Genomic DNA, 27,432 nt, shown 5'->3' with positions numbered 1-27,432 from the left:
CTCCAAAAATTGGGAAAAAATGATTTCAACATCCCCACATATGTATAGTACAAGGTAGGGTCCACCAAAGTGGCCCACCTGTTCAAAAATTATTTTATATTTTTAAGTTTCCAGACTGCAATGTTGCTGGAATTACAGGAAAAAACAATCCAGTAACTTACCCATATTTGCCCACACTTTTGGGGACCCTAAATGAGGTCAGTTGAGGCTGAAATTTGGCATGATCAAAGGTGGGACTTAAAAATTCAAAAATCATATATTACTTGGTATAAAACTCCTTACCAAAAGTTCCAAATTCTAGCCTCAAGTTGGCCCAAAAATCTATCCAAACATTCTGGACAACAACATGTAATTGAAAGGAATTAAATATAGACATTATTTACAATGGGATTTAACCCTAGAAAATCATGTTGTAGACCATCCTAGTGGGCCCCACAAATGTCCAAACCTTTCCTATCATCAAGAACCCCTAACATGTGCTCCATTTAGGTGGATTTTTGGGCCATGTGTCTAAAGATGGACTGTCATGGGCGTCCAACCTCCATGGATGGTCTAGATTTTTTTATTGGTCCACAAGGTGGGCCACACACACATGATCAAAATACTAACATCAAAAAAAAAAAAAAGAATCGGCCACAAGAGGAGGGGCTCCGTGACATTGAGGCCCTCCTCTTCATCAATCACACCACACATTTCATTGATTCACATGTTACAACATAGATCAACCACATGCATGTCCTAGAATCAAGATCAATGGTTGGGATGCCATCCCAACCATAATTCTAAGGTCTAGATGACCTATCATGCAATGAATTCCAAGGAGTCCTCCATGATGGGGCCCATAAGGGGAAAACTCGATGCATGGGATATGCATGCATGAAATTGGCCATTTGGCCATATCTAAGGGGTGGTGTAGGATCTCCACCATGGATTGGTGGGTCCTACACTTCCCATATGAAAGAATTAATAGTTATAGAACATGGAATTGAAAATCCTACATCCTAGAAGTACACCCACCTTAGATCTCTTCCAAACTTGTATCACCTAGCTTCTAGTCCTCCAAGGATGATGTATTAATGGGTGAGATGGGTATGGATGGTTGGATTGAGAAGAATTTAAGGTGAAAGAGGCTGGAATGGGATGGCTAAGTGGGGACGTCCCACCCTCTCTTACCAAGGATGAAATGGGAATGAGAAAGGGAGGAAATGAGAGGGAGAGAAGAGAGGGAGAGAGAGAGGGTGGTTTTAAGCCTAGCAATCATTTTTTTTCTTGCCTTGGGTAGAGAAAGGTCATGATTGAAGTAAGGAGTTAGAAACAATGTTGTAGGGTTAGTAGGCTTTCTAGGTCTTTGGGTGGTGTTTTAGAGATAGGTGGTGTAGGAATAGGGTTTTAGGTAGTGTGTGTGTAGTGTGTTGGAAATTGGTGCCAAGAGATTGGACCAACCTAGAAACCCATGCACACCATCCCTAGGTGGGCCACATGACCATAATCAAGGGCTAGAAAATGAAATGCACACAACTTATGATCTACACATTGGATGGATGTGCAAGACACGTCATCGGAACCACAATGACGATGCGAACAAGATGGCATAGGCTTCTACTAGATCCGAGTCGGGTCTACATGATCGGACTTAAGGATGACCGCAAATACTATCCGAGGGTCGCGGGTCATCGAGATTCGACTGGTAGGACCGCGGGACCAAGAGAAATGAAATGCATACTTACACACACATGCACATACATGAACTCAGGTTAGGTCTTACATCGCTACTACACCTGACAAGACAGAACGGGTGCCAAAAGTCAGCGGCCCACAATATCATGAAATCAAAGGCGGGGCACACTACAAAGACCCCGTAACATAGACCACATCCTAAAAGCTCGTTTGGAATCACATAGCAAAGGAAATGCTCAAAAGTCAACCCGAAAAGTGACAACAAGCGACAAAAAGCTTCTTTATATGCAAAAGCTTATATAGTCAAAAGTACATGGTCATAGAGTATGATGGAGCTAATCGTCCATATCTTTCTGGTGGAGATGTGGCCCCATAAGTCCCCCTCCAGTAAAGCGCGCACCACCTCTTGAAGCATAGATAAGATGTAGAATAGAGCCAATGTTGTACTTCTCACACCATGAGTTGTACTCTCTCATCGGATCGACAAAGGCACTGGCATCAAAACCCTCCAAAGCGGTTGCCAATTCTTACTCGAGCACAGACCTCCAATCAGTTGGACCAGATAACAGACTAAGCGGAGCCAGTGGACTACTAGTCAACTGCCAAAAGAGCCACTCTTCCAAGATACCACTTCTTCACGTGAGGATCTTCCAGGATACAGCGTTGTCATGAGGCCTGAAAAGCCTCCTAAGCTGTGGGAGTAAGTGCTGCATTCGACCGAAGGTACTACTGGTCTAGAACTGCAGAAAAAGAAAAGATTAGGGGTAAAGGGCAAATAGAAAATCAAACAACACAGGGCGACATAGGGCAGGGTAACCACTCACATCATCAGGGACAAGGGCATGGACATTCGATCTCCATGTGAGATCGGAAAACATGCGCGTACGGCTGCGATTGTCTTTATACCACAGCATCATACGCGAAAAATGAGGTGAATGGTCGATCAAAGTGGGCGACAGGTGGGGAAAATGGTCCAAAAAGCAAACCTACATGGGGCTGCAATTAAAAAAAAATATAACCAACCATCACCAAGGAGAAGAATACAAGGTAGTGGATTTGAATGGTACCTCGATGACTAGATAAAAACTAGTCAAGGATTGGTTGATGCAGTGTCTGGCTTTGTCTAGCCCTTCATACAAATGGGCGAGGAAAGTCACATTCTAATTGTATGGCATGGGAAAGGTGATATCAGCCACAAGCAATGATAGATGGGAACTCACCAGCTCATTCACGTGACAGAAGATCATCGCTCCCATGGTGTACAATATCAAGGCACGAGCCTTCACCACAGCCACCACCTCGGTCTCAGGAATGCATTGAGCAAAGTTCGAGGACAGCCAGAGTAGCCTGAAACGATGGCTAGAAAAGTGTGAAGCATTTGACATCATCCCCAGCAGACTCATCCAATCATCATTAGAAGGTACCAGTAGATCCTCCTCAAAAGGAACAAATCCCCCATCATACCTAAGGCCCAACTGCATATAGATATCATATGGAGTGATCCCCCATTCCTCAAAGGGTAAATGGAAAGTATGAGTCTCGGCATGCCACCGCTCATCAAGGCAAATAAAAGGGACATGTTTTTCTTACTCAGACGAACCCAGAATAGACTGGCAAATGGAGTGTGCTCCAACACCTCAAAGAATAGAGGCTGTAGATCATGAAACTAGTCTAGCCAATGTGTCCTGACTCCACGCCCCCTCAGGATCATAGGGGCGCCACCTTCCTGAGCCACATCAGACAAATGTCAACCCTCTTGGGGTACATAACAGGGATCAACCGACTGGTGAGAAGGACCGGCATCGTTCCTGCCATGGCAAGGCGTGCTGTGCAAGTAAGATTCACAGGTAAGTATCATTCTCCCTACCAAGCCCAAGTCAAAGTCCAAAGTCAAAAAGTCAAAACCCAAGTCAAAGTCAAAGCCCAAGTCAAAATCAAAGGTCAGGGCCCAAAGCCCATTGAAGCCCAAATGTTCAAGGCCCATCAAAGCCCAAATGTCAAAGCCCATCAAGGCCCAAGGCCCAATAGTCCAGGCACAATGTCTAGAGCCCAGAGTCCAAGTTTCAAAGCCCATTTTCTAGGTCCAAGATTAAGCCCATCGTTCATGAGCCCATTTTGTCAAAGGTCCATCTTCCAGGCTCACAAATCATAGTCCATTCAACTAGACCATAATAGGACCATGATTTGAGTCCCACTTGAGAAAACTCATCCATACATAGAATTAAAAATCAAGCCAAGGCCTACGTTTTCGTGGCCGGTTATGTGTTCCTGACATCCCTGACTTGAGACGGGAGGTTCTTGAGTTAGCCCATAGTTCTAAGCTTGCGATGCATCCAGGTAGCACGAAGATGTATCAGGATATGAAGAGGTCTTATTGGTGGGACAATATGAAGGTCCAGATTGCTGAATTTGTTTCTCGTTGTCTCACGTGCCAGCAGGTCAAGACAGAGCATCGCCAACCTCCTGGGTTATTGCAGCCCATGCCCATAGCTGAATGGAAGTGGGATTTCATCTCTATGGATTTTATTTTTGGGTTGCCGAGGACGAGGAAGGGATTTGACTCTATTTGGGTGATCGTCAATCGATTAACGAAGTCGGCACATTTCTTACCGATCAGAGCCACTTACTCTGCAGACGAGTTGGCTAGGTTGTATATCAAGGAGATAGTGCGTCTGCATGGAGTTCCCCTGGAGATTTGTCTGATAGAGACACGCATTTTACATCTGTCTTCTGGACTCGTATCTAGGAAGCAATGGGTGTGAAACTGAAGTTCAGCACCGCGTTTCATCCGCAAACAGATGGGCAGACGGAGCGCGTGAATCAAGTCCTGGAAGATATGTTGCGAGCTTGTGTTTTGGATTTCAAAGACAGTTGGGATGATTGTCTTCAGTATGCAGAGTTCGCGTATAATAATAGTTTCCAGGCGAGTATCGGTATGGATCCCTATGAGGCATTGTATGATCACCCGTGCAGAGCACCACATTGTTGGGCAAAAATTGGTGAGCGTAGTTTGCTTGGCCCAGAGTTGGTGCAGGTGACTTCAGAGAAGGTTGACATCATTCGACGTCGACTTCTGACAGCGCAGAGCAGGCAAAAGAGTTATGCTGATACGAGGCGTCGACCACTTGAGTTTGTAGTGGGAGACCATGTTTTTCTGAAGGTCTCTCCTATGAAGGGAGTTTTGCGGTTCGGTAAGAAGGGGAAGCTGACGCCAAGATTTATTGGTCCATTTCAAGTTCTGGATCGAGTGGGAGCGGTAGCATACCGCCTTGCTTTGCCCACACCTCTTACGGGCGTGCATAACGTATTTCATGTTTCTATGCTAAAGAAGTATGTTCCTGATCCTTCGCATATTATCAGTTGGGAACAAGTGCAGTTGAGTGAGGATGCCACTTATGTACTGCGACCGACGCGTATTCTCGACAGGAAGGAGCAGGTATTGCGTAGCAAGGTTATCCCTCTTGTGAAGGTGGTATGGACACATCATGGTGTGGAAGAGGCTACTTGGGAATCTGAAGCTGAGGTCAGAAAGACCTACCCTCTGATCCTCGAGGATTATATGAAGGTATGAATTTCGAGGACGAAATTTTCTTTAAGAGGGGTGGATTGTAACGACCTTGGAATTTTTGTGCTAATCTTTCCTTAAGTAGTTGTTTTGGGGTAATTAGCGCTTTACTCGATTGCTTGTGAAATTCGCATCAATCACTTTAAATTGTATCTGCATGGCTCTAAACGTGTAGATTAGTGAGCGCTACGTTACTCTGAAACCTGGGATCCATCGCTAAATCCAGTTGTTCTGGAAAATTTTTGGAAGATCTGGATCGGACCTAGACCACGCGTCGAAAGTCCGATGGCGATGATCTTAGGCTGTTGCGGTCACCGAGTTGGGCTTGACTATCACCTCGAAAATTAAGTCCATGTGATGTTCTGGGTCGATTTGTTTGAGCTTGGAGTGAAGAGTGTAAGAACGGTTGGAATTTAATATGTTTTTATGAAATCTGAGTCGTGTCGCTTGCGCCACGATTTTAAGCTATCTGACCATTGGATTCTGACCCAATTTCACCCTCTGATCAGGATAGTTAGCCCAGGCATATCCTAGTGCTTGTGGACCTGATCGAGATTCCGTGACTGTTGAATTGAGTGTAGTTCGCCACGGCTGATCTGAAGAGCCGGTCGGTATGAAAACTCAGCTTGACCTAGATCCATGGTCAAGGAGCTTAAGTCCGACCTTTCGTGGTTATAGGCCCACCAGAAGTGCTTCGTTGGATCGAGTGAGGCTTACTTTGGTTATAACCTAAGTATACCTTGTCCTTAGGGTTATTTTCATCAAGAATAGGCCTATTTATAGTCCTTAAACCCTAGCCCTCTTTTCCATACGAATTTTCTCTAACCCTAGCTTGGAAAGAGAGTGGAAAAGAGAGAGAAAGTGAGAGAGATAAGTTGGTGAATCATCTTGGTTTCTTTCCTGTTCTTCTTCATCTTTGAACCTTCACTTTGAATCGTTCTTCTGACGGTTCTGAGTTCTTTTGGGGTAAGTTAACCTAACCCTAACCTGTGTTAGAGCTTAGATTAGTCTTGGTGTTGTTGTATCTCATTTCCATCCTTGTTTTAGGGTATTCTAGCGCCGTTGACGAAGACAACTCGTCTAAATTAGTTCGGTGTTCATTCCTTGCTTAAGGTGCGGACTTTAAGTGTATAGGTTATGGTTTTCAAGGCTTTCAATCCCAGTTAGTGATTTATTCTTGTTATGGATGAGATTTCACATGTCAAATGTTGTGTTTACATTGCTTTCCTGATATGCATGTGCTATATTGAGATTTGTGTATTCTATGTGTATTTATAAAGTACCGTATACGTATAAAATATGCACTTATGTTTGTCATGAGTATTTGTCATGTATGTATGCTAGATGCATGTATGACAACTCCTTAGTAAAAGGAATTGTCTAAGTGCATGTATTTCAACATACGTCATGTATGTTGTTCCATGTATGCTAAGTGTTTGTGGAAATGCATGAATGATCTAAAGTGTAACTGATTACACTAATTGCGAGCGTCGAGAAGTGATTCTCAACACTCCTATTGATGTGCATGATTTCCTTTATGCAAGTTACATTCCATGTTATTTAAATTCAAGCACTACTGGTGCTTACATTTATGTTAAGTTGATATTCTTCAATTGCCTATGTACCATGATTTGAGTTGTTGTTCCATTACTGTTTTACATTTCACATGAATATCTGTTGTAGTGTAAGGTGTTTGGGACTATGCCTTAGTCTAAGAAATCGGTAATTGATCCTATGTTCGTGGTTGAGATTGCTTTCGCCACGTAGGACGTATTAGACGAACCCGAGCCGTATTAGAGTTATCGGCAGTGGTTTGGCCACGCGGAGTGTTTGCGCACTCTATGTCGTTCAATTCAACGTGCGCTCGTGCTAGTCGAGTTCGTCAAGTAACCCGATTGTCCGATATATGTTTACCATGTATGGACGCTATTGCTTGAATCTAGGGTACCGAACTTACCAGTGAAATTCTATTAACTATGGTACTTGATCCGCCAAGACTCATGAGCCGGACATGGTGGTATGGGACACCGTGGTCGAGCTGTCGGCCTACGCTGGGGTGACGAGCCTCCCCGTAGTGACCAGTGAGCAACTAAACTCGTGAGCCGATTATGGTGGTATGGGACACTATATTTGTGTTGTCGGCCTACACTGATTGGTGACGAGCCCTTTGTAGTGACCTCGAGCATACCTGGATACCGCAAGGAGGTGACGAGCCGAACTGTGGTAGTAAGGGCATGAAAGGCGTGCATTTATTGGTGACGAGCCCTTTGCTACGACCTCAAATATATGATCGTATGAGATGTCTAGGATTGACGACCCTAGTATGGATCACTGTTTGAATGGTGACGTGAGGAAGGTATCTTAGCTTCCCAATCCTGCTGTGTGAAATGGACTAATAACAACTTGGTAATCATATCCATGCACTGCATTTGCATGTGCTTTGTAGATGTGGCGCACTTTGAGGCGATGTCATGTGTAACGTAAGATGAAGACGCTGAGGGTGTACGCGTGAGGGCACGCATCATATTGCATTCATCCTTGCATTAACAAGAGTACTTAGGATTTATTTAATTGTCCTGCTTTATCATTACTGTTTGATTGAACTGATAACATGTTAACCAGTGCCTTATTGTTCCACTGAGTTGATCACTCACTCCCACATTTCTGGGGTGGTGTTAAACACCCACCAGACTCTGTCTTAGGCCCTGATGTTGCAGATGTGGATGCAACGTCTGAGGTAGAGCGGGAGCTGGATGATGACGAGGCTGCCTTCTCCTATATGCAGTTTTCAGACAGGTTCTAACGAGCCTCGGTCTGATACGCGGGATCTCTGGGATTATTTTGGGAACTGAAATGATGTAATTGATACTTATAATTTTGTTAAATAATACTTCCATACGATCTGGCTTGTATATGTACTTCAGGGATTTACACTTGTTCACATATTTTTCCTATAAGTCTTCCGCTTGCTTTATTCACTTATCCCTGAATCATATCTGTGTTTTGGCTTAATCTATTCCATGTTTTATGCACTAATACAGTCAATAGACATCTATCATTAAATGTGTTGCATAAGTGATGTTTTGGAACTCGGGAGCTGAGTTTTGCTCGACCCCCGAATTCCAGGGCGTTACACGTGTGAAGTGGTTGTATATAAGACTTATCATAATTAGTGTAGCCATGTATTCGTGGCCTATGGGCAAGGCCCATTGAGATATATTTCTGGCCCATATGATGAAGCTCATTGTGATGTATTTTCCGCCCATGTGATGCAGCTTATAGTGATGTGTATTAGACCCAGGTATGTGGTCTACCCGTGAAATAGATTTAAGGCCACTTGCAATGTATTCGAGGCCCATGGGTGAAGCCCAGTGTGATGTATTTGAGACTCATGGGCGTGGCTCATTGAGATATATTTTAGGCCCATGGGTTGTGGCTCATTGTGATGTATTTGAGGCCCATGTGTAGGGCTCACCTCTTGTGTATTTGAAGCCCATGGGTCGTGAAGCCTGATGTGGTGCATTCATGGCCCATGAGCCGAGGCCCATTGTGATGTGTAGTACACATATGATACAGCCCAATGTGATGTATATGCGGCCCATGAGTGAGGCCCAATGCGATGAATGTGCAGCCCTTGTGTGAGACCCGAAGCGATGTATCTGAGGACCGATGTGATGTGTGATTTCACCATGATGTATGTATTAATGTTTATGTGGGCCATTCCTTGGGGGCAATGTTGGTTAAATGTCCACATTGTCGAAGCTGATTATTGAGGCTAGTTATTAATACTGATTATGAGTATGTGACAGCATTGCATTATCATACATGCCCATACGCATCATCTGTATGTTTGTTATGAGATGTGGTTGACCATTGCATATGTCATTAGGCAGATTGTTATAAGACTCCCTGATAGGCAGAGGTTATCTCACATGAGTACACAGTATGCGCAGGATTGATGTATGACTGTATTGTATGACTCATGCATCTTGCATTGTGTGCCCTAGCGACATCAGGGCCGTAGCCTCCACAGGCATATCGTGGATGGCCAGATGGGACACCGAAAATATTTGGTTTTAGCATACGGGCGCCATTGATGTCCCTGTGTGAAAATCTCTATACCTCCAAGGCTAGGAGACGCCCCAACGTCGAGACCAAGTGGATACATGAGCACCCGAGTGCCAAATACCAGGAGGTCGCGTCTCCCACTGTGTCGTGGTCAGTTGGGAGGGGGTATGGCCTTACCCGCCCGAGGGTAGGGGGCATTACTTGGCTGAGTTTAACTAGCTCGTCAATGGGTCCGCTATCGACGTGCCGGATAGGTATTGACAGACTATTGGCCAGGTAGATAGTGAAGTTTCTTACTCTCACTTGGACTGTGCTGTTAGGAGAGAGACAGTGCCATTTGGAGTGTATTAAACCCCAGTAATGATCCCAGAGAGGAATTGTACTGATATGTGGACTTATTAATCAGGAGTTGCATACTCATTCATTCATTTATTCACTATCCACTGGGGCTGATAGTGCGCAACTATTTGTTACGTGTACCTTCGCAATGGCAAGGATTTCGGTTGGGATGCGCGACTAACCTGAGATCATGAGTTTACCACATTGAGTTTGACTATCTAAATTAAGTATGAGACTAGTTTGGATAGAAGTCCCTTGTGATAGACCCCGTAGCCTATGATACTACGTACTATCATCCCAACTTCACACTCCAGCATGGTCATTCCATTCGCATTGCATATTGCATTACATCCACGACATATGATATTTTGGGTTACTGTGCTTTTGCATTTAGATACGGCTGACAGCATTCGTGAACTCATTAGGATTGTATATTGCATCCTTGGCATATGATATTTGACTCTTCATGATTCTTCATTTGCATAGCTAATCTGTATTGTGTACTCTGATATTGTATGATTATGGCATGATAATATGATGATGAAGATGTGATTACGGATGTGTGTAATACGGTTATGGCCGTGATATAGGAGAAATGAAGTGGGAGAAATGAAAACATGACTTGGTGATGCTGGTAGCATTAACCCAAAGTATTACTATGATGTATATGCATTGCATTGACATTGATATCATACCTTACATGCTACATGCCTTTCACATATATGATTTCCTCATGGCATGTTTATCTTGCTTACATGTAGGACACACTGCACACGTGTGTACTCACTAGGCTTTTTGCCTAGCTTCCTATTTTTCATTTTTTTCTAGGGCTAGAGTAGCTTGGAAGACTTTGCTTTCTTGATGTATTGCATCTATTTTTTGATTTGGTAATGTTGACGTTGTGTACCTTTTGGAAAGCATTGTACTTGTAACCATCAGAATTTATAATGGAGAGTGTTGCTTGGTACCTTAATCATGGATCTTCATGCTTAGGTATTATTATATATATATACCCAAAAAAATTCAGTCAAAAATCTTCCTTGTGGTGCGCTGAACTCGGGACTTGGTGTATGGAAGTCGAGTGCCGAATTCGAGGCGTCACGAAAGTTGTCCGTCCCTGGGTTTGGGGCGTGACAGAACTTGTATGTTTTCTGCTACATATTCTACTATCCTTTAAGTCCTTTTTTCAACTTTTATACTTGGTTTCCTTGGATCTTTGGTATATGAATTCTTTATTATTGGTCTTTTAAGATCTCTCCTTTACCTTGGTGATTCTTGAGCATTAACTCCATGATTTTAGCATTCTTTTCAATCCAAGCTCTTAGATTCACCTTACAACACAAACATGCATAAAATACACCTATAAATAGCATCATGATCATAAGACCAAGATATAAATAGGGAAGAATATGCAACATTTGACACTCAACACGCGCTGCTCGACTAAGAGTGTCAGATGTTTTTGTGTTAGATGGACTTTACATTGACACATTTTACTTACATTTTACTTACTTCTGATGCATTTATTTTAGAGTATATTACACTGTCTAGCTTTGTTCTATGCTGGCTTGGATATCAGATTAAAACATATCAAAAGATAACGCTTCCGCAAAGCATAAATGATACCCGGAATATCGGGGATCAAGTACGTGCTTGACTCCTGAAATTGGGGCGTTACAGAAACCTTCCCTTGAGCCCGCAAGAATGAAAGCCATCTTGCGGGCTCTTCTTTTGTATGAGGACAAAGCTAGAGATGGATGGTCTGTCAGGGGCTCTATAGGGTCCATGATGTATGTGGTTTATCCACTCTATCCATTCATTTTCAAAGTTTGTTTTAGGGCATGATCCCAAACAATAAGCAAATCAAAGGCCCAAGTGGATGACACTAAATATTAATTGTCTACACTTAATCTCCAGTGTTTACTATGGTGTGGTCCACTTGAGATTTGGATCTGCCTAATTTTGGGATCACATTCTAAAATGGGCTGCAAAAACATATGGACGTTGTAGATATACATTAAATCATCAAGGTGGGCCCCAAGGTAAGGGTAACACTCACAATAAAGGTTTAATAAATCCTTGTTTTTACCTATGGATTATTGTGATTCACTAATGGCTTTTAGCCATAAGGGAAACAACCATACGACTGTCGACTATTTTGTTTAGTGCTAATAGCCAAAACTTAAGGTAGAGTAGGTTAGGCCAATTATTGATACTTGTGGCTTTGACATGTATAGAATGTCATATTTGAAACCTAGTTTTTAGTCTTTTTTTTAAGGACATTGAAGGGGCATTTGGTTTGTGGTTTTTGTATCTCTTAGCAAAGTTATTCTCTAATTTTTATGAAAACCTAGTATGGTTTTTTACTTTAGTTGGTTCTAAATTCCTTAGTAATTATGTTCCCATCTTTTCTTTAAAAATCATGCTCCACTAAAAACCTAGAGAATGAAAATCACAGGGAATTAAAACAAAATTTTAGACTTTTCACCAACTTTCATAAGAACTTGGTATGTTAGCCAAACCAAATTTAATATTGGGTCAACTTTACCATTTTATGGGAAACATAAAAACTAGGAAATGAATTCCACAATAACAACCTTGTCTAAAAACTATATATGAAAGATGTTTATGCCCCCAAGGTATTGCAATACGGTATGCCCATAGTTAACCCTTTGAATCTAAGTAATCTTTCAATGATTCAATCAGTTTACATGATTAAATGAGTCTCACCTTACATGATTACATGATTACTGTATAATCAAAGGTTTAAAATTTCAATATGATATTTTTCTTTGCCATCCCCCATCAAATTGGAGCCCTGTCACATAAAAGGGATAGGTCATTGAGATCTGACAGCTAGATTCCCTATGTATGTTATTGCAATACGTCGGGATGTTTCGAGCAAACCTCACTATGCAAAATAATGTTTTTTTATTTTTCAGAGAAAGTACAATTGACTTATTCAAGCACACACAAGTAGACAAAGACTGATAGTTTGGGTGAGCATGATGGATGACAAATAGGCACTTAGAAATAACTTTGAAATTACATATGTGACATAGATGTCAAATAAACCACCCAAATTATGAATCCCAGTTTAGATCTATCATGAACAAAAACTTAAGCTCATTAGCTATCAAATTAATATAAAATTTATTGGATGGCTAAAAATGAAAATTATGAAATGTTCTTACAACAGAAAGTGTCATCAATTGGATGTTAGGATCATTCAAACAATTTGATTTTGGATTAAAAATTGGCTTCTACAATTTAGTTTTATTTGAGTTGATCGATGTGAGTCTATGTAAGTGCTATGGTTTCCTACTCCTTTGGTTGTCAAATTTTGTGGTGCTAAAACCTTAATCTATGCCTTGTGTAGCTCATAGGTATATATGTTCAAGACATTACATTACCTTTCTAAACACTTTGCTTCAAGTCAAGAACGAAGAACTACTTCAAACCATTTCAAGAAATGCAAGTACCAGATACAACGAAAGAAGTGATCTTATTTAAAGACTCGAGTTAGTGTACAATGCAAGATGAAGTGTAATTCAAGCTCTAGAAGATCTCAAGCTCAGGGTTACATCAAGTAGAAAGATCTCAAGCTTCACAATCTTCAAAGGTCAATTATCATCTGAAGAAATGAAGTCTCAATGTTCATACCACACTTTCAAGGTATGATTAACCTTAGATTGACCTTAGGGTAGGTCATTTTGTATACATAATTTAAATTGAATTACTTTACATGTATTTGGACTGTTCTAAGACTAGTCCTGAACTCTGTTTGACTAGTCCTAACTCTGGCTCGACCAGTCAAAAAAATTTCTAGACCAGTCTTAAGTTGTTGTAATTTTTCAAAATTTTTTGGTTGAGCTATGACTAGTCCTGGAGACTACTCGACCGGTCGTAAGAATAGTGTCAACTCGTTCTAGGACCAGCCGTGCACCTTTGACTCAAACTACAGCGAACAAATCAGGTGCCTCACAACCAATCGTAGGATGCTCATGACCAGTCGTGAAGGGCTCACGATCGGTCGTCGACACCCTACGACCAGTTGTGGAACGGTTTTATCCGATCGTGCTTAAAATTTCCAAAATCTGTTCAGTCTATGACTAGTCGTAGTATCCTCAAGACCAATCGTAGATGCGATTTCTGCAACTATAAATAGAACACGAATTTCAGAGTTTGATAATTCAATTCAAGTAAAATTAAGGCATCACTCTGAGATAAGTCTGTGTTCATTCTTAAGCTAATTGTGTATATTTAATATTCTCTTTTGTTAGCCTTTTCTTATTTGATTTTATTTTTGCATTCCAATCTAATTTGAAAGAGGAATTGGGATATTCCACTTATTGGAACCAAAATCAAATAAAGCTAGCCCTAATTGGATTTAATCTAAAATCAATTAGAACTTAGAACCATTTCAAAGTGAGTATTGGACATTGAACTTCCACATTCGAACTTCTACTCCAATTGGTTCTTCCGGGCTCCTACAAAAGGAGAAATCCAGGTATTTTACTATATTGTAAATTTCCTTCATTTTGGTTTTTTTTAGATTAAGCCATAAAAATCTCAATCTATTAGTTATCTGAGGAGAGCCAGGAAAACTCAGAAGTGGGGTTTTTGAATTGGGGAAGCCCATTGAAAGATACAATTGTGGAGGTTTTAGGTGAACCTATGAAACTTATTTTCATAATGAACGCTGATATCCCCTGTATGAGGATATTAGGAGTGGAGTAGCAATCTGTGTGGCTGTTGTTTAGCAGTTGGTGAACACACAGGTGAACCACTATAATTCTTTGTGTATTGTGGTTTGAATATTTGCTTAATTTCTATATCATTTATCATTCAAAATTGTGGGATGTATGTGTGGATGTGAATGTTGTAATATTTACATTTCAAGCACTGTGGGGAATGTTGTAATAGTTTAGATTTCAATTCTTGCTATTTCCTTTTTGTTCCTTTACAGTTTTAGCTTTTATTCTCTAATTGTTCTAGTAAGGTTGTCCTGCCATAAACCCTTGGTTTTTATGGTGAAAGGTTGTCCTTAGAACAACTAGATTTTGTGATTGCTTTACATTCTGTATTATGAATTATTATCTTTCCTGTTCTTGGCTATCTTATTGTTTTATTCCACTGTGATTATTTTAAATTTGGCATAGTCCTATTCAACCACCAAGGACATTTGAGTTGAGGGATGTGAGTCTACAGTTTCTCAGTAACTTCATATTAGGCATCACTGCCTAAGTATCATGCAACTCACAGGACAAATATACTATGGTAATGGAAAATTAGATAATATTAGTTTCCATAACAAGGGAAACTGAGGTGTCCAAATTCTAGGAGACCATATAGACCAGTCCCATACATGTCTTCATATGTGTAAACTTAGCATAATGGGAAATCTGAGACTTACATTCGGTATGCCCTAACATAAAGATACCAGGGATTAAATAAATAATGTCACGCCCCAGACTTAATAACCGGACTCACAAGGAACCCGATAGCTGGTTCTGGCTGCAACAGCCTCTGTAGTACCCTATTCTCGACTCTTGGGCAGGTTCTGATCCTATGATCCCCCAGGGAGGATTTTCATAACCTTATAACCATTTCCAATATGAGCGTACCCAAGATCACAACAAGTAAATTTCAGAAATAACAAAATAACACATTACAAAATCTATTATAAATTTGAACTTTTACAAGTACATATCTTAAAAGAAATACATCTGATAACGAAAGAAGTAGGAAGAAGATCTGCAACACTGGGGGTCCTCAGCTCAACTCTAATCCAAGCTCTACCGCTACGATGCTGATATAGGATCACCTACACGCATCAATCGTGCATAACCTTATAGAAAGCTTAGAGGGTGGTGAAAGTGTGTGGCAATAGTGCACAGAAGAATAATAGGCGATATAGGAAGGGAAACATGATCAATAATAATATCAATAGCATTACCAAGGCTTATCATGAATACGATACAATAAGTACTGGGCGCCTTACCAAGGCGATGCATAAAGGGGCTTAAGTACTCGATGCGTATGCAATGCAAAGTGATGTCAGTGCTCATATCCAATCCACATATCAAGTACATTTTCAATCATAAGGAAATCACCAGGGTCTAGTACACTGCAGGATGACTGCTGCTCTATAGATCCGCATAGCCAAACGAGCGTAGGAGACCTCACTACCTACTTGTGGACAGTCAATCACCAATAAGGCCTGACGGTAGCGGACCCATTCATGAGCTGGTCAGACTCAGCCTAGCTATTGCCCTCTTTCCCTCAGACAGGTAAGGTCACACCCTAATCCAATCGACTACATGATAGTGGGAGTCGCGGCCTAAAGGTGTAAGGCCCTCGTGTGCTCATGTTTCCACCCGGTCACGGCACTAGAGTAGATCCTTGGTACCACGGAAGTTTTAAAAATTTCATCCATGGGCATCCTATGCACCCTATATGCTCAAGTAACATTTTCGGTGTCCAAACATGGCCATTCACGATGTGTCTGTGGAGGTTATAGCCCTGATGAAGCAAGGGCGATAATGTTCATATGCTATGCAATGCCAGATGCATGAATCACATAATCAACCATGCATCAATTCCAAGCATCCAACGTGCTCAAGAGGGGATACCATGTCCCTCGAGGAAGGAATCATGTAATGCCCAATGGCACAATCATAACCACACACACAGTGTCATTCAAGCATACAATGATGCACATGAGCCATGAAGATGAATCTAGACGCATTATGCAGCGATATATAATGCAGTACATTCTTCGTATCCAAGAGGGGACCAAGACTAGGTATTTCGACAATATCCATAAGGAACCAACCTCCAGTGGAGGCCCATTACCTGGGGTAGTCCATGAGACTAAGCATATAAGTTATAGGACTAAATAATACAGAAATGGCCCTAATAAGAGTCTAAGATGGGCATCAAATCACACTTAGATACACTAGGCCTAGAGGGGTCCATAATGAGAACATTTAACCACTATCCCCCAAAAGGCATATCAACCATGAACTAAATGTATAGAAGGCCCAAGGCCCACAATCAAGATAAAAATAGGTGGTCACATACATATATCCCTCATAATGGGCCATAAAAGAAAGGGTCTAATACTACATTCAACAACATGGGCCCCAAGAGGGGAATTAAGGCCCAAAGCCCAATTCCCAATTGCTGTAGAATTTCATACATTAAGTTGGACTTGGTGGGCAGCCTGCATACACAATGTATGGTTCAAAAATAAGTTTAAGTTTGGATGAAATGGGCCCCACTACATTAGCCCAATAACTAGTAATTTAAGTGGACAACCAAGGACCCAATAATATCCTTATCTCAGCCTATAAGTCCATCAAAATGGTGGAAGTCAACCCAATATATGGGTGGGCCAAGCTGGGATGTCCAACCCACTCTGGGTCCATGGGATGCCCCAAAAATCTGATCTAAGATGGGGTCCTAATGTGATCATTAAAAGTGACCCAAAAGAATGCAATGATTAAGCCCAAAGATTATAAGAAAACATAAGCATGCAACACGTACATAAGTTCTCAATATGGTGGGCCCCAGAGCCAAATAAAGTTTTAACTATAAAAATGTACATTTAAGGCCCTTTAATAAGCTTTTGGCCCATTTGACTTCTCGGACCTATGTGGAAACAATCTCATGAAGGCCAACAATATTCACAGAGGACCTCACCAGATGGAGGGTGTGTATACATTATGAAAAGATCAAGTGGGCTTGCTACTAGATTGTGAATCCACCAGCAATCCAAGGTAGAGAGTGCCTCCATGATCGGGCAATCTAAGGCTTGGATGGCCTGGACCAAACATGCGTTAAGGTAGGCTCCACATACATTCACATTGAGCCTTAGAAAAATAGCCTAGGGCCTATGGTGGGCCTTTAACCATCCATAGAAGAACCCATGAGCCTCCCTTAGGAACACCCAGGAGGACATCCAACCTCAACTAGTTCCCAAGAGGTAGCCCGCCTCTAACCAAATACAAATCAAGGCCCAAGGCCTAAACCAATCATGGGCCTAGTGGGCAAACATAAAAAGTGCAACTCATAAGCAATATGGTGGACCCATAGGCAAGGTTTGGGCCCAACCATGAAGATCATAAACCCACATATTGTGGTGGGCCTAATGGGCAGCCCATTATTCCAACATATGGGTAATCCTTATATTTAAAACAAGTGAGTTTGGCCTCACACCTCGGCCCAAGTATGAGTTTATTTTAATAGGAAAGCAAGGGCCCAACTACTTGAGTATTTTGGCCCATAAAACCCATCACAATAGTGTATTAAATATAGGCCCAAAGGTCAGGGGCCTACCAAGAAAGTTTCAAGACAATGAGCCTAGGAAAACCCAACAAATAACTATGAAGACTAATCCAATAAGAACCCAACTGGAATGGGCCTTAAATATACACTAATTAAGCCCAAAATCTAATTAAAAATGGGGTAAGAGATGTCTAATAATATCTCCAAATTTGGTGGGCCATGCGGCCCCAAAATGTGCATTTGTGGGTAGCAACCTTTAGGCCTAATGCTGAAATTTCAGCCCACCCACTATCTAGGCTTGTTAGAAATTTAATAAAAATTTATTTATACAATTATTTTAAATATATAGTGGTCTATAGAAGTCAAAAAGGGTCCCACCAGATGAAGGAGTGATTAAAGCACATAAATCAGGTGGGCCATGCTGCTGAACTAGATGTCTAGCAGTTGTCCAATGGGCTGCACGTCCCAAGGGTAGGCAGTCCTATGGGCCTAGGTAACTGGCCCAAAACTCATCCAAATGGATCCCAATTGGATGCTACTGAAGGAGAGAATGATCACACACCCTATGTATCCCACTTAGATAAATGGTGGGATACAAAATACATTAAGGTGGGTCCACAAATTTGCCTAGACGGCCAACCAAGGCTGGACGCCCCAACCTGGGCGTCAAAGCCTGGTAGGCCGGTCCAGCCAGCGCCGCGAATTTCAAAGTGGTCCATTGACCCCAAAAATTGGTATATGGGTACTATAATGGGTGGGACACCTATCTATGAATTTTTAGAATTTTTGGAATAGCGGAAATATTTTAATTAATTTAACGAATACAGACTGTCCAGAAAATCTGTTTGACCTGGATGTCCCAGCCTAGTGGGCCGGTCCAGCCCTTGCCACGGTATGCACAAGGGTCCGTTGGCCCCAAAAATTGGTAGGTTGGTCCTAACATGGGTGAGACATACCTACACAAAATTTTGTGAATTTTGAATGCTTAAAAATATTTTAATTAAATTCAGGATTACAATCTATCCAAAGTAAAATGTTGCTGTCCATTCAATGTTTATCCAATAAAGTGGGCCCAAACTTCATATAGGATGGGAGGGATGGATGATTAGTATTTCTCCCATAAAATAAAACAAGGTGGGGTCCACAAAAGTGGCCCACCACTCAAAAAATAATCTAGAATTTGGATTTCCCCTCATTCTTTTGGGTTGGACAGTCCAGCAAGGTGGACCACCCACCCCTCTTTGGGCCCCCTTTTGGGTACCATTTCATGGGCCATTTGAGGTGTGATCCACCACACTTCAAGGTGGGGTCCACACCTTCATATTGCACCCCATAATCATCAAGAAAAATAGTAGAATCATATATTAAATCCATACCAACACATTAGCTAAAGCAGTCCATGAAACCTGTCCAGATTTTTGGACAGCAATACATGGCTGGACATATCAGCCTATAACCATATATATACAGCAAATAAAAGAATGTGTGGCCTCCCTTAGTGGGCCCCACACATATCCAGATTATGGACTTAGGCTAGGACACTTGCATGCATTGATTTAAGTGCCCAAAAATCATGGGATTGGGTGGTAGGGGCGTCCCACCCTTGTTAGAGTTTTGGGACGTCCCAGGCCCACCAAGTGGGCCACACACACATCATCATTCACACATTAGAGAAAATAAAATAAGAAAAAGGCAATCCGGCCATGGGGTAGGGCCCCGCCACTAATGGGCCCTCCCAAGAATCAATCTCATCCATACGACTATGTTGATTGTACATGAAACAATAAACCAATGCATGCATGATCCATAACTAAAATGGATGGTTGAGATGCCATCCCAACATGGTATTTAAGGTCTAGATGACCTTGAAATGGAGTAGATAATACAATACATCATGATGGGGTCCATGAATGTAGGATGGGCCAAAGGGCCACATCCATAGGATCAAATGGGATCCCCACCATGGATTAGTGGGTCCCATATGATCCATACATAAAGAAAAGAGAAGATTAAAGGTCAAGAAAGAATTCAGAAATTTATATTCACCCACATGCAAGGAAAGCCTCCAAACTTCTACACCATGAAGTTCTTGAGCCTAAGAAAAGGTTTTAATGGTAGAGATCTATTTTTGATGGTAAGATTGGGAGTATGTTGGGGATTAGGGGGCTAGAGAAAAGAGGGAGAAGGGGACGTTGGAGTGGGGTGTTGCTAGCAATGGAGGGAAATGAGAGGAAGGGAGAGAATAGAGAGAGAGAGAGAGGTGTCATCATTGTTTTGTAAGAAAAATAATCATTGCCCAGGGAGGAGATTACAATGCTTAGGCTTAGAGTAGGCTTGTGTAGTGTTTGTTGAAGTGGGTGGTGTTTTCCATAGAATTTTTGTAGTGTGTATAGGGACTTGTACTAAGGAGGTGGTCCACATGTATTGCACAAAAGTGGGTCATATGATTAAGGGACATACTATGTAATGTTCATAACTTTTAATCCACATATCGGATGGATGCACAAGACACGTTGTTGGAACCGCAACGATGATGTGAACAAGATGGCATAGGTCTCGGGTCGATCCGAGTTGGGTCTATGTGACCAGACTCAAGGATGATCGCAAACACAATCCGAGGGTCACGGGTCACCAAAATTCAACTGGTAGGACTGCGATACCATAAGAAATTAAATGCATACTCACACACACACATGCACATACAGGAACTCAGGTCGGGTCTTACAAATAAATAAACCAGGGTAGTTTAAAGACTGGATGAGTAGATACATCCAAAATTTCCAGTGAAGGAACAAGTTGCTGGAGCATAGTTGTGCATGTGGATTTGTGTATGGGGCCATGTTATACACCCATGAGAACATCAGCAAACCTTGGAGAGACTCACATCTTCCTTAGGCCCAAGAACCATACGGTCAAAGCACGAAGTTTCCCATGAGGTAGAAACATCAATTATAAAGAAAATAAGAATGTCATAGTTAACGTGTCATGTTTTCCAACAGTGCACAGGCATTTTATGTCAAAGCACAAGGTTTCCCATTAAGTGGAAACATCAATGAAAAGGGAAATAAGAACATTGTAGCTGACGTGTTAATGTTTTTCAATGGTTCTATATGAGTGGGCCATATCCAGCAATCAACACACCGTAAAACGTTTAAGAAAATTTTAACTTTCCAAAATTTTCATGAGCGGCCTACCATTTCCGTAGGTATGGTTTAAAAAAATGTTACTTGTAAGCTATTTCTCCAAAATCACTTGTTGTTTGTACCATTAAGAGAAATTTCCAACTGTAAACCCCCCCTTTTACTCACCGTCTTTTTCAAATGCTCCTGAACTTTACTTCCCAAACTTGCTTTGAAGGCTGTGTGGATAACAAGGTACTTATCTTTTGAAACCCATTTTAATATGGTTTTGGGTTTAGAAGGATCTCTTACTATTCGTTGTGTTTGAGAGTAAGAGTTGTTCTTGTTTCCACTTGCTCTGTTATTTCTAGAGTTGGATTTCAAGAGCTCTTTAAGTAAGTCCACAATTTTATCAGTTAGAGAAGAGTTATTATTTTTCCTTTAATATTTGTGATAGTTGGCCTTAGTTTTTGGATTAGAAGTTCTTTGGAAAGGTTTTTCATTCTTCCTTATTTTCTTTATAATTTCTATTTTAGATTTTGAGTATTCACCTTTTACAAATATAGGAGTAAAAGTTTTAGATTTTTCTGTGTGATTCTTGATATATCCCAAGCTAGGTTTGTCGCTACCTCATCGAGATGCAGTTAATAACTTTTCAAGTCTCTGGTCACCTCAGGTGTATATCCAAGTCTCTTTTAAATTTTTAAGAGAAGAAACTTCTAATTTTAAATTCTTATTTTCAGTTTTGAGATTTTGAATTTTAAAAATTTTCAGATTTAAATCTAGTTTGGTTTTCTCAAAACAATTAGAAAATTAGGATTTTTCCAAAATGGATTTTTCAAGTTCTAATTTCAGATCAGTAATTTAAAATAAATAAATAAATAATTGTCACAATCTTACAACTCTCTTTATATAGGGCATCATAAGCAATTTAAGGATCTTCTTCATTTTCAAAATCACTTTCAGGAGTTTCATAGTCAGAAATTTCACAATCATCTGATGAAGTGATTCTATCTATAGTCACGAATGCCTTTTGCACTTTCTCAGATTCTTGGTCTGATTCGTCAGTTTCTTAATTGGATTCAGATTCTAATGATTCATCCCTTGTGGCAATCATACATCTTCTTTTGGATTTATCCTTCTTAGGTCACTTTGAAGCTACAAGTCCATATTCAGAATAGTTGAAGCATTGGGTGTCTTTGGATTTTGATTTCCAAACATTTGAGTTTCCTTTTCTTTTGTCAAAACATTTTTGAAAATCTGATCTATTTTTATTCTTGAAACTTTTATAAAACTTTTTAGCCAACATAGTCATATCATCTTCATTCTCATCATTTTCAGAATCTGAGTCTTTAGATTTCGATTTAGAAGATTTAAGGGATATGGAGTTGTTCTTAGGAGCTTTGAAATTTAACTCATAGGTTTGTAGAGATCCAAGTAATTCCTCTGCCTTCATTGCATCGATATCCCTCAATTCTTGAATCGCTGTGACTTTAGAATTGAACCTGTCAAGAAGTCATCGTAGTACTTTTGCGCACACTTTGCTTTCTGAGACTTTTTCTCCAAGACCCCACATAAAGTTAACAATGTCATTTAGTTTAGTATAGAAATCCATGAATGATTCATTTTCTTCCGTACGGATTTCCTCAAACTTTGTTATGAGGATTTGAATCTTAGACCTTTTGTCAATGTTAGTCCATTCATGTGTCATTTCGAGAATATCCCATGCTTGTTTTGCTATATCACAAGAAATGATTCTTTTGAATTCATCTGGTGATAGAGCACAAGTAATAACATTAAGGGCTTTTGCATTAGCACTACTTTCACTTTTTTGAACTGCCGTCCAAAAGGTATAAGCACTTTATTTCATGGACATGGTTCCATTTTCAGCCACTACTTCCATCATTAGAGGGATCCATTAGGTCATGGTAGCTTGCCACACACTTTCATCAATGGACTTAATGAAGATCCTCATCTTTGCTTTCTAATAAGAATAGTTTGAGCCATCAAATGGAGGTGGCATGGAAATAGATAAACTATCGAAATTTAACATTTCAATAGCCCTGGATCTAGCTGTAGGAAGTTAATCCCAAAAAGAGCAATCTCGCTTTGATACCACTTAAAAGGACAAGCTATAGATGTCCTATAGGGGGGATGAATAAGACTATGCCAAATATTTCGATACAATGTGGAATAATAAAGAAAATAAACTCAATTTCTATTTAAGAAAAGACCCAAACTAAAATAAAAGTAAATCAGTACTTATCTTTGATTGGCGAGTCGAAATCGTAGCTGCTACTTGAATGTAGCGATATTCTTCTTGGGATATTGATGAAGTCGTACATGAGTTCAACCCAAAAGAATATATGGATCTATAAAATATTTAATATAAAACAAGTACCCTAGGTGCTGCAAATTCAATTCTTTAGATCTCAAATAGAGTTTAGATTACTTTATTAAAAATAGTTAAAACGTCTTGAGAGAGAGAATTAAAAATAAGCTAAAATAGAATATTAGAATTATGCTCAAAAAGCTTAAGAGGAGCATGGCTTTATCACTTGAAAAGATGGATTTTCTCACTAACTTTCATTGTGTAAATGGATGAGAGAAGCCCTCTATTTATAGCCAAAGGATTTGGAAATTCAGCTGGCCCAAGTGTCTGTTCGGCGAGCCAAATTCCAACGATTTCTTTCCAATGACACTCGGATTTCATAGGATAAGATCTTTCAAAAATTGGGCTGGCCCAAGCCCAAGTTCGGCTGGCCGACCAAAGGGTTTAGCTGGACCAATATGCCTGAAATCTAAATATATGTCATTGCTGAAAACTTGACCGAACAAGTCCGGGCTGGCTGAACGGTCATGTTCGGCTGGCCGAATCCAAGGTCAGGCTGGCCGAACATGCCACGGAAAATCTTGTTCAATCTGTAAACTTACCTGAATAATATAAGATTAGCCGAAGACAGTTAGGCTGGCTGAACCAGATGTTGGGCTGGCCTAACTTGAGTATATTTTAATATAAAAGATGATCATAAAGATGCTATGAAAAATACACCTAACCTAAGGTCAATCTAAGGTTATACCACCTAATGGTTGACTCATATGGAGTGTTCCAATCTTTGAACCATGGACTTTCATAAGTTGAGATGTTGAGTCTTTCCTGGGACGCTTGATCGAGTCGATGATATATCTTCACGAGTTGTCGATGAGAATCTTCGTAAGACCTTGCGATCCTTTCAGGACTACGAAATTTGACAACTAATTTGTGTTTGAGTATAAGCACTCACAGGATCTTTTTGTGGGCCAATAATAGTAAGTTTAGTCACTTTCACTCATGAAGATTTTTTTAGGCATTCATGATTTTTAGCCTCAAGAATTAGAGTTCCTTACTCTAGACGGCAACGACCACTGCATGGGGTTCTATTTGAAAATGATTGGATGACTAACTCTTTTCATCTTATGGGTGCTTTGTTTTATGGGTGCTTTGTTGGATGTGCCATTTTTTAAAATTCACACCTCCAAGAATGGTTCTAACCATTGATACCATTGTTTACCAACCAAAAAGGAAAATTTTTAGCATTCATATTGAATAATAGAAATCCGAGGACAACGTCATAGTTTAAAATTTCTATTTAAAATTGGTCGATCCATCTTTCATGGAATCGATGCGTGATTTCATTGAAACCATTAACGATTCCACTCTCATCGATGCAGGATTTAATGGATCCATGTACACTTGGTGTAACAACAGGTCTGACAGGAGCCGCAGATGGGCAAGGCTCGATCGGATGCTAGTAAATGCTTCTTGGATAAGCTCCCTTCCGAGATTCACTATCGATCACCTTACTCGTTCCTTCTCGGACCATACCTCGATCCTTTTGAGCTTCAAGGATAATAGTGCTGATTTCCCTCGGCCCTTCCGTTTTCAACGAATGTGGACCACGCACGTCGATTTCAAATGGGTGGTCAAGGAAATTTGGGATGCTGAGGTGGCAGCCGCTCCAATGTTCAAACTGTACATCAAGATGAAGCATCTAAAAAGGGCCCTTAAAGATTGGAACAAGACTGTTTTTGGGGACGTCCATAACAATGTGCAAAAGGCAGAGGATGAGATATCAAGAGCTGAAACTGACCTTATTAACTCCAATTCCACTGACAATCTAAACAAGCTGCGGGTAGCCCAGGAAAATCACAAGCTAGCTAAACTTCAACTAGAATTATTTTGGAAGCAAAAATCTAGAATAATATGGCTACAAGAAGGGGACAGGAATACAAAATTTTTTCATGGGTCAGTTAAGGAGAAGCACAGAAAATAGGTGATTAACAAAATCATAACTTCATCAGGAGAGACCTTGACTACAAGCGAGGACATAGGTAAGGCGGCTAAGGACTATTTTAAGGTCCTTCTCACATCTCAAGACAGGGCAGTGAACGGGGCTATTTTATCGTGTATCCCAATGATAGTTATAGAGCAGATGAACCTGGATATAATGAGGTCGGTCACGCTTAAAGAGGTGAAGGCTGCCACGTTATCCATCCCGGTCGATAGTACTCCTGGGCCTGGTGGTTTTGGTGGGGCTTTCTTCTCTTCTTAGTGATATTTTTGAAGCGGCCAAGGATTTTTTTTGCAGGAGGCCCCATGCCAAGAGCATTCCAGTGCACCAACATCTGCCTCATCTCAAAGAAGGTTAACCCTGAAACCATCGCAGACGATAGACCCATTAGCCTATGTCATGGCATCTTAAAGATCTTTTCCAAGACCATAGCGTGTAAGCTAGCCCTCATCCTTCCTTCCATCATCTCAAAAGAACAAGGAGCCTTTGTAAAGGGCAAATACATAGTGGAAAACATTTCTATTGCGAGGGAAATGATCCACGATCTCGATCGTAAAACGTTTGGAGGGAACATGATCCTGAAATTAGATATGGAAAAAACTTATGATCGAGTGGAATGGCCTTTTCTAACCCAAGTCCTCCAAAAATTCAGTTTTCACCAAGGGTGGATCCAACAAGCCCAGCGTTGTTGGGTGGGTAGCTGGTTCTCAGTCCTTATAAATGGTAGGGCTTTTGGCTTATTCCCCTCATCCAGAGGCTTACGACAACGGGACCCTCTTTGTTCATCCTGATAGCAGAAGTCTTGAGCCAAGGAATCCGTAACCTATTCCTGTGTGGCACTTGCTAGCCATTCAAACTTCCCTAAAACTGTCCCATGCTAACTCATTTATTTTTTGCAAATGATGCGATTTTGTTCTTGAATGCCAGGCTAGCTACAATCCATTCCTTGCTTTCTTTTATCAGGGAATATGAAGAGGTGTCAGGTCAAAAGGTGAATGCAAGCAAAACTTCTTTTATTCTCTCCACGAATACGTCATCTACTAAAGCTCAGAGAATCAAAACAATCACAGGATTCAATCAGGCTACTCTTCCTTGCACCTACCTTAGTATTCCTCTGTCTAAGGGTAAAGTTCGGGCCTCTCTTTTGATGTCGCTTGTCCAGAAGGCCCTGGGCAAAATTGAGGGTTGGAAAGTTTCTTTTCTCAACCTTGTTGCCAGACTAACCCTAATTAAGCATGTCTTATCTAGCATCCCAATTCATATCCTATCATCGATCAACATCCCCAAAGCCACTTACAGAATTCTTGAATCTGGTTTTGCCAACTATTTTTGGGGAGCGCAGAAGATAAAAAGAAGAAACATTAGGTTTCTTGGGCGAAGATTTGCTTTCCTACGTCCGAGGGAGGACTTGGTATCAGAAGCATGATCGATAAGATGGAAGCCTGCAGGATCAAAATGGGCAGAAGTTTCCCTAAAGGGAGCTCCCTCTGGGTGAGACTCATGGCGGTGAATAATAATAAGAAACTCATACACTCTTCCGAAAGGAATTCAACAATTAAATCAATAGTCTGGAAGGACATCTCCAATTCTCTCCCTTTTGTGATTTCCCACTCCAAATGGCTCATTGGAGAAGGGAGATTAAACTTCTAGTCTCAGAATTGGTCAGGAGAGGGTTTCCTTACTTCAGCAGTGACGGGCCCTATTCCCTCTCATTTACGGGAAGTAATGGTTAAATATTTATTTGCTCAGGCCGGCAGCTCCGTATAGCACCTCATCCAGGAAATTCTCCCCAAATCCATCATTCAGCCTATCAAGGACAATCCAGTTCCCCTATTTACCAGGGAAGATGTGTTGCCATGGGACTTGACTTCATCAGGCAGATTCTTTGTAAACTCTGCCTGGCACAGCATTCGGCAGCAGAGGCAAATGGCCCCTCGGTCGAAGTGGGCTTGGAATGATATGTTCCCCCCAAAAATTGGTATCTTCCTTTGGAAGATAATGCATGCAGCTATTCCAGTTGATTCAGCACTGCAGAAATCAG

The 27,432-nt window shown here is 40.9% G+C and overlaps 1 protein-coding gene across 1 annotated transcript; it reads left to right on the top strand.

The window, feature by feature from the left end:
* Window positions 1-3,421: 3,421 nt before the first annotated feature.
* LOC131250636 (uncharacterized) lies at window positions 3,422-25,373 on the top strand. The gene is made up of 2 exons (XM_058250920.1): window positions 3,422-3,524; window positions 24,772-25,373. The coding sequence occupies exons 1-2, from the start codon at window positions 3,422-3,424 to the stop codon at window positions 25,371-25,373; spliced, it is 705 nt and encodes a 234-aa protein (XP_058106903.1).
* The last annotated feature ends 2,059 nt before the right edge of the window (window positions 25,374-27,432 follow it).

Source organism: Magnolia sinica, chromosome 7, assembly GCF_029962835.1.
Source record: "Magnolia sinica isolate HGM2019 chromosome 7, MsV1, whole genome shotgun sequence".
NCBI classification, from domain to species: Eukaryota; Viridiplantae; Streptophyta; class Magnoliopsida; order Magnoliales; family Magnoliaceae; genus Magnolia; species Magnolia sinica.
The sequence above is the reverse complement of the archived record's forward strand: the minus strand, read 5'-3'. Positions and strand labels throughout refer to the sequence as shown.

Coding starts and splice junctions, on each gene's coding strand:
- LOC131250636 (XM_058250920.1), top strand. CDS start 3,422: ATGTCAACCCTCTTGGGGTACATAACAGGGATCAACCGACTGGTGAGA. Junction 3,525..24,771: donor TGTGCAAGTAAGATTCACAG/GTAAGTATCATT, acceptor TCATCGATGCAG/GATTTAATGGATCCATGTAC.